This window comes from Cryptomeria japonica, chromosome 3 (assembly GCF_030272615.1).
Source record: "Cryptomeria japonica chromosome 3, Sugi_1.0, whole genome shotgun sequence".
In the NCBI taxonomy this organism is placed as follows: Eukaryota; Viridiplantae; Streptophyta; class Pinopsida; order Cupressales; family Cupressaceae; genus Cryptomeria; species Cryptomeria japonica.
The window spans coordinates 619,056,032-619,068,469 of record NC_081407.1 but is presented as its reverse complement, the minus strand read 5'-3'; the positions used below and the strand labels follow the sequence as shown (position 1 = coordinate 619,068,469).

Sequence of the window (12,438 nt, the reverse complement as noted above, 5' to 3'; positions counted from 1 at the left end):
AAAAGACAACCTCATAGAGGGAGGTTTCCCCTCATCATTATGTGGTGAAAAAAGAAAACATTGATACCCCAAAGGTCTCTAATGGTCAAGGTGATGCTAATGATGTTTAGCATAAAGAACCCTCAACTTCAACTTGGCATTAGATGGAGTTGAGAATAATGGAAAAACTATTGTTAATATTGGTTGTTGTTCTATTGGAGTGATGGTTGAGCAAACTGTATGTTCACATAGAGAGGAGGGTGGGGAGAGGCAACCTATTGATGTGTCTCCTGAGATTACGTAGGGAGTGGCAGAGTAGGAGGAAGGTTGGAATGCAGTAAAGGGAAAGAGATCACAAAGTTCAGATGAGGGGGTGAGGCCTTCCTTTGGTGCCTGGGAAAGTGCACAAAGATGATGGTCAGAAAAGTGGACACACCCAAAAAAACCATGAAAAACAACAAAACACGCATGGGGTATTTCAAATATAAAGAACCCCGTACACGTTTAGGCTCATTTTTTCAAGCCTAATCAAAGCTAAACCGCGTACGGGGTTTAAAGTAAACTAACTACATACATGGTTTAAAAACTAAAACCGCGTACGTCATTTAGAAACTAAGAACCACGTATGTGGTTTAACAACTAAAACCGCGTACGTGTTTGTCTGTCAATAAAATGCAATTCATTTAGCATTCCATTAGGTTTTTTGGTAGGATATATACATAAAATATAACATTTAAGTATGACATTTCTCTTTGTCTTTTATCTTTCTTATACTTTAAGTTATATTTTATGTATATATTGTCAGGATGTTTGAGAGTGGTTCCAGATCTCTAAGAGTTATAATGCAGATTCTAGTTTTTTTAGTATTCTTATAAATTTCAGACTTAGTCAAATTTCAGTAATCAAAATGCTTATATCAACATTATCTCTCTCGTCTCTTCCCTAAATTCCCCCTCTCTCTTCCTTAACCCCCTACCTTTTTGTCTCTTATGCATCTCCCTCTCTACTTTCTTCCCTCTCTCGGGTATCTCTCCCTCTCTTTCTCATCTCCCTCACCCTCTTTCTCTCTTTCATCTATCCCTCTCTTTCTCTCCCTCTCTCAAATATCTCTATCTCTCACTCTCTCCCCCTCTCTTCAGTGTCTCTCTCTCTCATTCTATCCCTCTCCCTCCCCCTCCATTTCTCTTCCTTTGTCAAGTATTTCTTTCCCTCTAACTCTCTTTCTCTCTCCCCCTCTTGCTCCATTTCTCTTTCTCTCAAGTCTCTCTCCTTCTCTCTATCAAGTCTCTAGCTATCAACCTTTATCTACCTCTCTCTCTCCTCTTCTATCAAGTCTCTCTCTCTCTCTCTCTCTCTCTACTCTATCTCACTCTCCTCCTTTGTCAAGTGTATCTTTTTCCCACTCTCTCCCTACCTCCCCCCCTCCATTTCTATTTTTCACTTAAGTCTCTCTCTCTCTCTCTCTCTCTCTGAAGTCTCTCCCTCTCATCCTCTTTCTTTGTATCTCACTCTCTCCTTCTCTCAGGTGTATCTCTCTCTCATTCTCTCCCTCTCTCCTCCCCTCCCTCTCTCCCTCTCTTTGCACCTCTCTCTATCTCTCACCCTCTTTTTCTCTCTCTCTCTCACTTTCCCTCCCTCCACCTCTTAGGTCTCTCTCTCTCTCTCTCTCTCTCTCTCTCTGAGTCCCCTTCTCTACTTCGCTCTCTATCTCTATCTCTCCCTTTATTTCCCTCTCTCTCTCTCCATCTCTCTCTCCCCCTCCTTTCCATTTCTCTATTTCTGTCTCCCCCCCTCTCTCTCTCATGTATCTCTTGTCCCTCCCTCTCAGTCTGTATCTCTCTATCTCACTATCCTCCTCTCTTAGGTACATCTCTCTCCCATTCCCTCCCTCTCCTCCCCCTCTCTCCCTCTCTAGGGTCATATGGTATTCTTAGGGGTCATATGGTATCTTAGGGATCCATGCATGTGTCCTAAGGGGTCATAGGACACCATATGACTCCTTAGGACACCATATGACCCATAACAACACATAAGAGGTCATATGGAGTCCTAAGGGGTCATAGGATACCATATGACACCAAATGGTGTCCTAAGGGGTTATAGAACACTATATGACCTCTTAGGACACCACACGACCCATAACGATACCATATGGAGTCGTAAGGGGTCAAATGGTGTCCTAAGGGGTCGTAGGAGAACCCGAACTTGGAGGACACCATTTTGTGTTTTTTCATGTCATATTGTATTCTTAGGGGTCATATGGCATCCTAGGGATCCATGCATGTGTCCTAAGGGGTCATAGGACACCATATGACTCCTTAGGACACCATATGACCCATACCAACATATAAGAGGTCATATGGAGTCCTAAGGGGTCATAGGACACCATATGACCCATTAGCACACCATACGACCCATAATGACACCAAATGGTGTCCTAAGGGGTCATAGAACACTATGTGACCTCTTAGGACACCATACAACCCATAGCGGCACCATATGGAGTCCTAAGGGGTCAAATGATGTCCTAAGGGGTTGTAGGAGACCATATGACCCCTAACGACACCATATGGTGTCCTAAGGGATCATAAGGTGTCCTAGGGGTCAGAGGACACCATAAGACACATAACGACACCATATGGTGTCCTAAGAGGTCATAGGACACCATATGACCCTTAGATCACAATATAACCGCTAACAACATCTAAGGGGTCATATGACACTATATGAGCCCTTAGCACACCATAGGACCTATAATGACACCAAATAGTGTCCTAAGGGGTCATAGAACACCATTTGACCCTTTACAATACCATATGGTGTTGTTATGGGTCGTATGGTATCCTGAGGGGTCATATGGCATCCTATAACCCCTTAGAACACCTTATGGTGTCACTATGGGTTGTATGGTGTCTTAAGGAGTCATATGGTGTCCTAAGGGGTCATAGGACACCATATGACCTCTTAGGAAACAATATGACTTCTAATGACACCTAAGGGATCATATGGTGTCTTAAGGGGTCATAGAACACCATATGACCCTTTAGCACACCATATGGAGTCCTAAGGGGTCATATGGTGACCTAAGGGATCATAGAACACCATATGACCCCTTAGGACACCATATGACCCATAACACCACCTAAGGTGTCATATGGAGTTTTAAGGGGTCATAAGACACCATATGACCCCTTAGTACACCATACAACCCATAAAGATTATCCAACCAATACATCCACATGATCCAAAGAAACCAATACGTTCATCTTCTTCAAACATTCTACTGTATATCCTATCTTCTTTAAAAAAATAAAAAAAACCAACCACCTTGTCAATCTTCTTATCACCTCATCTATATGCAAACAAAAAGAAGATATATTGGAGGGAGAGTAAGAGAGAGGCGAGAGAGAGAGAGGGAGAGAGGGAGAGAGAGGGGGAGAGAGAGGGGGAGAGAGGGAGCCAATACACATACACACACATATGTGTGTATACATATAATTAATATATTATATATTATTATATACATATATATATATATATATATATATAAATATTATATATGTAAATATTATATATTATTATATACATATATATAAATATTATATATTATATATTTTATATTATATAAATTATATATTATGTGTATATACACATATTATATATAATATCATACTATACACACTCCCAAAATTTAAACATAAAAAGTGCATACGCACTATTTATAGTAAAAATAGTGCATACACGCTTTTTATAGTAAAATAGCGCATACACGCTTTTTATAGTAAAATAGCGCATACGCGCTTTTTATAGTAAAATAGTGCATACGCACTTTTTATAGTAAAATAGCGCGTACACGCCTTTTATAGTTAAGATAGAGTGTACGCACTTCTTACACCATAAGTACCCCGTACACGCTTTTTATACTATAGGTACCCCATATGCGCTTTTGACTGTTTAGGCTTGGAAGTAGGCTTGGATGACAAAGCTATAGTTTGGAAGTTTGATTTCCCTCCATTTCCCTCCTTTTTGACATGTTTTATTTTATCAACTTGGTTTCTTGACTTTGTCATCATCAGGTTTACACTTCATCAAGTGGGTATTTCTAAAATTACCATCATATTTTCACCCATCTTCTGAGCTTTCTAACCATATATTTTTTTTAAAATTTGAACAACAATAACATATTATTATTGAATTTCTTTTACCAGTGTCTCTATAGTTGTCACAGACATACATGCACCATTTTTTTAATAACTTTTGATATACCTATCCAAATTTAAAAAACTTTATATATTATTGTAGTGCACTTGATTCTTTACAATTTAAAAAAAATAAATTTGTATTTTTGATTTTTTTAGTGCAACTTATGCTTCACGCACGAACAAGTACCTAATTTTCAGGATGTGCTCGATTGGAAAAATCATAAAAAAAAAATACTCAACAAAAAATTACAAAAAAATACACATCTTCTAGTTCTCACTCTTAACTATCTTTCTGCCAAAGGATTTGTCAAAATACTAAACTATGAATTTTTTGATGTGCACGTCAGACACTATGTTATGTTTTTTCTAAAAAAATCAAGGTCTTTTTTCATGCGCAAAGGATTTGACCTCCTTAATATTATCCAATTTTGAAAAATTTTATTAGTTTGAAAACTAGATTCAGATTAATACAATATTCATTCTTTGATTATCTTCATATGTTGAGTGGATGACTTTCAAATTTTGCCTCCAAGTTCAGGTTCACCTGATTTCAGAAAAAAAGTGTCCACTTATACCCCTCTTTTTGACCACCATCTTTGTGCACTTACTCGCCTCTATTGTGGAGCAACAAGATGTAGGAGAGAAGGAGGATGACTAGATAGAAGTGAAGGGGAAGATAGATAAAAGATGAAATAAGGAGGGATCTTATAACATGCTTTTGCGATCACACACCAAAGATAAAGCCAAACTAAGGATGTAATGTTATGACCTATTAATGGTTCTCTGCACTTATGTGGTTTGTGTTTCTAGGGAGGTGGCTCCCTATCTATAGCACAACTTGGTTCAGGTTAGGTTAAAAAACCTAGTCTATTAATAAAAAAAAATTCAATGATAAAAAAATACACATACACATACACATATGCATGTATGTATACACATACATACATATGTACATACATACACACACACACATACATACATACATACATACATGCATGCATGCATACAACACATACACACACATACACATATGTTGGTATATGGAGATGTTGATGAGATGAAGATGACCAGTAAAGTTGATGGAGATTGTTGGCTAGATGATGATGATATAGTTGTAAGTTGTTTGATGACTTTATTTGTGTTGTCATTGATGACAACCATGTTTGTTTAGTCATCTAACTCATCTAGACCTACCTGTATAGCCTAACTAATAGTGGAACTGGTTGACAGCAAGGTAAACAAGAATAGAGCGATGACCAAGAGACTGGTACAGATGATTGGTGAAGAGTTAGATGTTGTGGTTTTACAGGAGTGTTGAAGTCAGGAACATGTATTTATGTTCTAAACCACATTAGTAGATTCGATGTATTGAGCGAGTTATGATTGACTATCATGAACTCTATGAAGAAGAATGAATACCAGTAACAGATCTTTAGCCAGTAATGATTTAAGGTTTGGTGGTGGACCTTATCATTCTCCTAACTTAGTGATGACGTGTCAGAATCTATGTGTAATGATAAGATGTTGTTTGAGCGCGTACAAGGATCAGATTTCTTGGGAAACAACAAAGTGCTTAGTAGAATGTGACAAGGGTTTGATTGCTTATCAAATCGATGTGCAGTGATGTGCGGTGATCATTCAACAGTTTAAATTGTCTAGAAATTTGTTGTAATGATCTGTAATAATCTCTAATGTAAATTCATTGTATTTTGAATGTAGTTAGGGTTATGTAGATGACCTAACTGAAAAGTGTATTTAGGGCTAGTTGGAGAAGAGATTGTGTGTCAATAGTTTGAGAAGAAGGTGTTGCTGAACTAGATTGAAGTGTCTAAATGTTTGTAAAAGAGTTGAGCTGAAAAGGATCTGTACTAGCAAGCAAGGAATTGTTGTGATCAAATCATTTGCCATGTTGTTCCCTAATAGTTACAATGGTTTGAAAACCCTTAACCGGGTAGATCTTAATAGGTCTTATATTATAAATCCCTTCACCAAGTGGGTCATTAACTTGAGTTTAAAATCCTCTAACAAGATTACTCCTAATAGGGTAGAGCTCCTAACAGGGCTGAGGCAAATCCCTTAACTGGGCGACTCCTAACATGGTCTACTCTTAATCGAGCATATTGTAAGCTCTTAACTGGGCTAGGCCTTTAACCAGACGCATTCCGAAAGACTGCAAATATTTTATGGGTGCTAATTCCCACAGTGTTTTTTCCCATTTGGGTTTCCATGTGAAAAATATTTGTGTTCATATGGTGGTTGCATTGTTCATTTGTGCATTTGATATCTTTACATTGTTTGCATAACGATGAACACTTGAGTGAATGGTTTGGTAAATCAGTTTAGAAGATTGTTTGAGTAGTTACCGGTACAGTTTTTTGAAGTATTGTAGAATTGTTTTACTACTGATTCACCCCCCTCTCAGTAATAATCTGATCCTCATAATAACAACACACACATACACATACAGATACACATACACATACACATACACATACACATACACATACACATACACATATATGGACACACATGTATATTTAAATTTCATGGTCTCTAATTGATGAATATGAGCATGTTAGAACCAATCAAAGACATGTCGTGGATTGATCTTGATCCCCTTGAGTTTGACATCAAGTGTATGGAATTGATCTAAGGTGTTGAGATTCTTTGCAATTCACAGGGTCAATTTGACAAAATGTAAACTTTTAAATATTACTTCAAAATGATCTCTAGAATTTTAAATGAAGTCAAATTCTACAAACAATCTTATTCATCATACTTAATAAAGAGTTTATAATATATACAAGTGATTATGAAGGCATCGATTAACACAAAGAACAAACATAAATTAAATTAGTGGAATGATGCGATTCAAGAATAAATTTATTTGAAATGTCAAAGCAAAGAAGATGTGATGAAATTAAAAAGTATGATTATGAATAAAGTGGAGAAAATACGATTTATTCAGAGGATTAAATTAGTTCTCAAAGGCAACGATTTGTTTGGTAAAAGGCATCTCTTTTGTTCAAGAGATATATCTTTTGATTGTAATAACAAGTGCCACGTAGTGGCAAGTACTTGCCTTATAATATTGATATAATAGAATAATTGTGAATATAAATTTTATATATTAATATAAAAATATAAGAAAATTAGCATTAATCATAACTAAAAAAATCTAGTTAATTATTATAGAATTGATTTAATATTATGATATAACATTGGTATAATAAGATAATTATTAACATTAATATTTAAAAATTAAAAAATAATAATTTAACATTAATAATAAAATAAATAAATCTAATTAATTATTCATTAATTTAATATTTAAGAATTAAGAATATATCTCAATAATAAATAATTTGGATGTTCTCAATGTCGAAGTCATGTCACTATAGAAGTAATGATAGGAATATTTGATAACTGCAAGTCACATTTTTTAGTTGCTTCCTTTTCAAGATTCCATTGATAATGTAACATCATCAAATTTGTGTGAGTAAATACCAAAAAAATGCGAGAAACATGAAGCAAACTTCATTTTGCGGCAATCGAAAGGTTTAGAAACGATATATTGTTTTTGAGACCTAAAGTACATTTCCCAACGTAAAAAAATATATAAAACAGCTACTAATTTATTATTGAGTAAAAAATATAGCCAATAAAAATCTCTTTGATATTGGATCTCTTTTTTCACATCGAACGAATTGATCAGAACTTGTGGCCAGTACTCCCTTAATAATTTTTAGTTTAATAATAATATTTGTTATAATTATTAGAAATATTTATTTATTGTAACTAATATTAGCCAATCATTTACAAGTAAAATATTTTTTGTAAATTATAAAGTTAAAAAACATGCATCTATATTATAGAAAAAAGTTGAAAAAGGGAAAAAAGAAATAACATATTAAAAAAACCTCCCTTATTTAAAATGGAAGGGACGACTTTTTCATTTTGTGAATATATAAGATTTTGATTATTATTAATAATTTATATTATTAAAATAATATATTGTTTTTATTTTATTAAATAAACTATTTTTTTAAAATAAATTAATAAATAAAAAATGTCATTAAAATGTTTATAGCAATGAATATTTTAGATCAATTTTTTTTATGTTGCTTAGGATTTTTTCATAATGATTTAGTTTCATTATCCTCATTTTTATAAGATTTAATGTTTTTTTGGTTTTATGATTAAATTAATATGAATATTTATCTTTTTGTGAAATTTAGTTTATTTTGATTATAAATTAAATAACATTTTAAATATAATACATATTTTTAAAATATATATATATATATATATATATATATATATATATATATATATATATATATATATATATATATATATATATTTATCTTGTTCATAGGTTAATAGCGAGTACTTGCCACATAATAGCGAGTACTTGCCACATAATAGCGAGTACTTGCCATAATAATTTTTAGTTTAATAATAATATTTGTTATAATTATTAGAAATATTTATTTATTGTAACTAATATTAGCCAATCATTTACAAGTAAAATAATTTTTGTAAATCATAAAGTTAAAAAACAAGCATCTATAATATAGAAAAAAGTTGAAAAATATAAAACAAAAGAAAATATTTTGTTTTGATTGGTCTAAATAATTTTATTTAAAAACCATTTAAATGAATTTTGTGAATATATAAGATTTCCATTATTATTAATAATTTACATTATTAAAATAATGTAAATTATTAATAAATTAATAAATCAAAAAATATCATTAGAGAAACCCACCTAGGCAAAATGATATTAGCCAATCGTTTGCAACAAAAATATTTTTTGTAAATTATAATGTTAACAAATGTGCATCTATACTATAAAATAAATTAAAAAAATTTAAAGAAAGAAAAATAATTATTTTTCATTGGTCTAAATAATTTTTTTTAATAACCATATAAGCACAACAAATGAATTTTCATTACAATAGTATTGCCTAACAACAAGTACTAATAATTGCTTTTGTAGAATGCGTGGAAGTGTGTGTAAGAATTCTGAGAATGATAATATATGCACATTGAATTTTTATAGTTATGAAGACCATAATAAAACACAAAAATATAAAAATAAATACAATAATTAATAGTAATGAAAATATAAAAATATGCATAAAATAGAAATAAAACAAGATAAAAACAAGGGCCACATAGTGGTTAATATTTGCTCTTTAATATTGTAATAGAATTAAATGTATTGTAATTTGATTTTAATTTGGATGGATTGATTGAATATTCCATTGAGAATTCTCAAATTTGATTTGATACCTAAACTAAAAACAATTTCATATAATAATTTCTCAAATAAAATTGTTAAATTTTCTTTCTATTAATTCAAATAATATTATATTTAATAATTTATAATCCATTAAATATAAAATAAATATAATTTATAATATTATTTTATATATAAATTAAATTAAATAACAAATATATTTAAATATATAATTTTATTATCTTATATTAAAAATATATCTAATATTTACATTATATAATAAAATAAAATAAAATATGTAATAGTAAATATAATTACTATATAAATTTTATGTAAAATGTAACAAATTTAAATTGTACCAACATTTGTAGCTACAATATCTAACATGTTATTTGCTTATTGATGGACACTTCCACGAATTTAGATGTAAAATATCATGAACATATATTAAAAATATCAAATTAAAAAAACATATATTGTATTTTATTTAATATTTATAAATGTTTACTATGTAATTATGTATCTATTTTATATATTAAATTCACACTATATTAACTATTATATGACTAACACCTCTCTACTTATTTCATTATTTAAAAATATAACATATAAATTAAACATAATTATAAGATTATTTTTTTTATATTAATTATAGATTAGTCAAAAAAGGTAAGAAACAGTACGAAGAGTTCACAAGAAGACACCAACTCCAGAGGCAAGCCTCACACGGAGAGAGAGTCACAACCAAAAAGGACCGAGTATAAAAAATATATTACATACGGAAACACAATTTACATAGGATCGGTAAACTGTAAGGAATTAATGAGGTAAATCCTCAATCTGCTCAACCCAAGCAGTCCATCCAAGAGGCCCTTCCATCCAAGTGATGCTTTTGTTGGCTTGTATCTGAGCAATTATTTTTATCTGATCATCAGTCGCATTTTTATTTTTGGTAATCTCCTTGTGCAGTTTTTTCACTGTTTTGTTGAAGAGTGCCATGTTGATCATGTGTCTACGGTAGTCATACCCGTCCTTCATTTCAAACACGAACATTGTTGAGTGTCCCATTTTGAGGAATCTGCTAAGTTTTTCTCTTTCGAACATCATTGTGATATAAACCTGCGAAGAATTATAAGATTATTTTAAAATTAATTTACATTACTATTACAAATATAACATTGACATATTAAAAGAATAATACATATATTCTATTTTATATCTAGCAATATTTATTATTTAACCATGTATCTATTTTATGTAACAAATTTATAATATAATTATATTAAATATTATATGATTTAATAATTAATTTATTAAGAATAAAATAAATATAATTATAGTATTATTTTTAAAATAAATTAAAATATTATTACAAATTAAAAAATAAACAAAAACTTTCTTATATTAATTAAATATAAATTATATTTATGTAAAACAACGTAGTCATTTTTTCAATAATAATTAGTAATGTAATTTATAACTAACAATTTATGTTGGAAAAGTAGAGAACATGGTTTTCAGTGGAAAAGAAGAGAATGTAAATTAATTGAAACCTATATTGCAAAAATTAGACATTAATGTTGCAGCACGGTTACAAAAGCGGTTCAAAACCGTTGGTAAGCGTAAAACTACTTTTCATAAAACCAACTTTAAAGCAAATGCAAGGAACTCGTCTTCTGCACGGGAGGGAAACAAGGAAAATTCAAATCCTCCCGAGCAAAACCCTTCATCTCACTGCTCTGAAATTGAACAAATTCTCCCTGTTATTAGTTTTCACTGAATCGATTAATGAGAATTTGGAAACAGCCATGGCTTCGAGCGATGAAGAAGGAAGAAAAGAAACCTGCAAAATGCCATGCACAGGGGAATGGAGTCTAGAAGCAGTGGATTCACTGCTCCAGGCCTATGGCCAGAAATATGCATTAGGACGAGGGTTTCTTCGAAACAAAGACTGGGAGGACGTTATGGCCTTAGTGAATTCGCGCTGCAGTGATCCGCGCTTTCGGAAAACGATGAAGCAGTGCAGAGACAAAGTCGACAGCCTGAAAAAACGCTACAAGGTCGAAAAGCGAAAGGCTGTTGACACAGGCTTTACTGCAACTTCTTGGCGTTATTTTCATCAGATGGACGATATTATGTGTAGAAATCATATCAAAGATACCAGTTTGAGCCCCTCTGCGGGGGCAGAGAGCTCTGCGGACAGAAAAATGGAGTCGCTAGGGTTAGAATTAGGGTTAGGGTTAGGGCCAAAGAAACGGAGCAGGGATGAGATGAGTTGTGACCCGATGGAAGCGCTTGCGGAGGCCATTGTAGGATTTTCCAATGTTTATGCGCGGATGGAGATTGCTAAGATGGACATCTTGTCTAACATGAATGTTCAGCTTGCGAGGCTTGTGAGGAGAAAGAGGAGGAATGCTTGTCACAGTAGTAATGATGATGAGTAGTAATTCATTCTGTTAAATGAGTATTTGAGTTTTTTTGAAAAATTCATAACTTAGTTATTGCTTCTACAATGCTCTTGACTAGCATTAAATTTGGGTTTCGTTTTGAGTAATTATATCCATCTATGGGATTTCTTCAATTCTGGTTTACCCTCACACAGAGGAATGAATCACGATTTCGCCACCTGATAATAGTTTACCTTGAGATTTGGAGGACTGGTATGCATATAAATTGATGGTCTTTCAAATTGATGTTGTATGCATATAATTGATGCTCTTTCAACTTGAGTCGTGGAAGTTAATAGGATTAACCAGTTTGAATCATGAAATTTTCAGTTTATAATATATATTGAGATTCTTGTGGATTCAGATTAAACTCTATTATCATCAAATATATTGAGTTTCTTGAATTGATGACATTAAAAATTTATAATGTTGAATCCACAAGAATCTCAGAGTTAACTAGTTTTAAAAGTGATATTTATGTCAAATATAGCTGACAATGTTTCTTTTGCATGATCACCATTCCCTGCTCTTATCTGGTCTTGAATTCTAGATTGAAATGCAAATC

The 12,438-nt window shown here is 32.2% G+C and overlaps 1 protein-coding gene across 1 annotated transcript; it reads left to right on the top strand.

Moving 5' to 3' along the window:
- Positions 1 to 11,082: 11,082 nt before the first annotated feature.
- On the top strand, positions 11,083 to 12,217 carry LOC131060133 (trihelix transcription factor ENAP2). Its single transcript, XM_057993244.2, has one exon. The coding sequence runs from the start codon at positions 11,085 to 11,087 to the stop codon at positions 11,868 to 11,870; it is 786 nt and encodes a 261-aa protein (XP_057849227.2). The 5' UTR covers positions 11,083 to 11,084; the 3' UTR covers positions 11,871 to 12,217.
- Positions 12,218 to 12,438: the final 221 nt, after the last annotated feature.

What these genes read in the sequence shown, in the direction of transcription:
- LOC131060133 (XM_057993244.2), top strand. Translation starts at nt 11,085, where the DNA reads ATGCAAGGAACTCGTCTTCTGCACGGGAGGGAAACAAGGAAAATTCAA.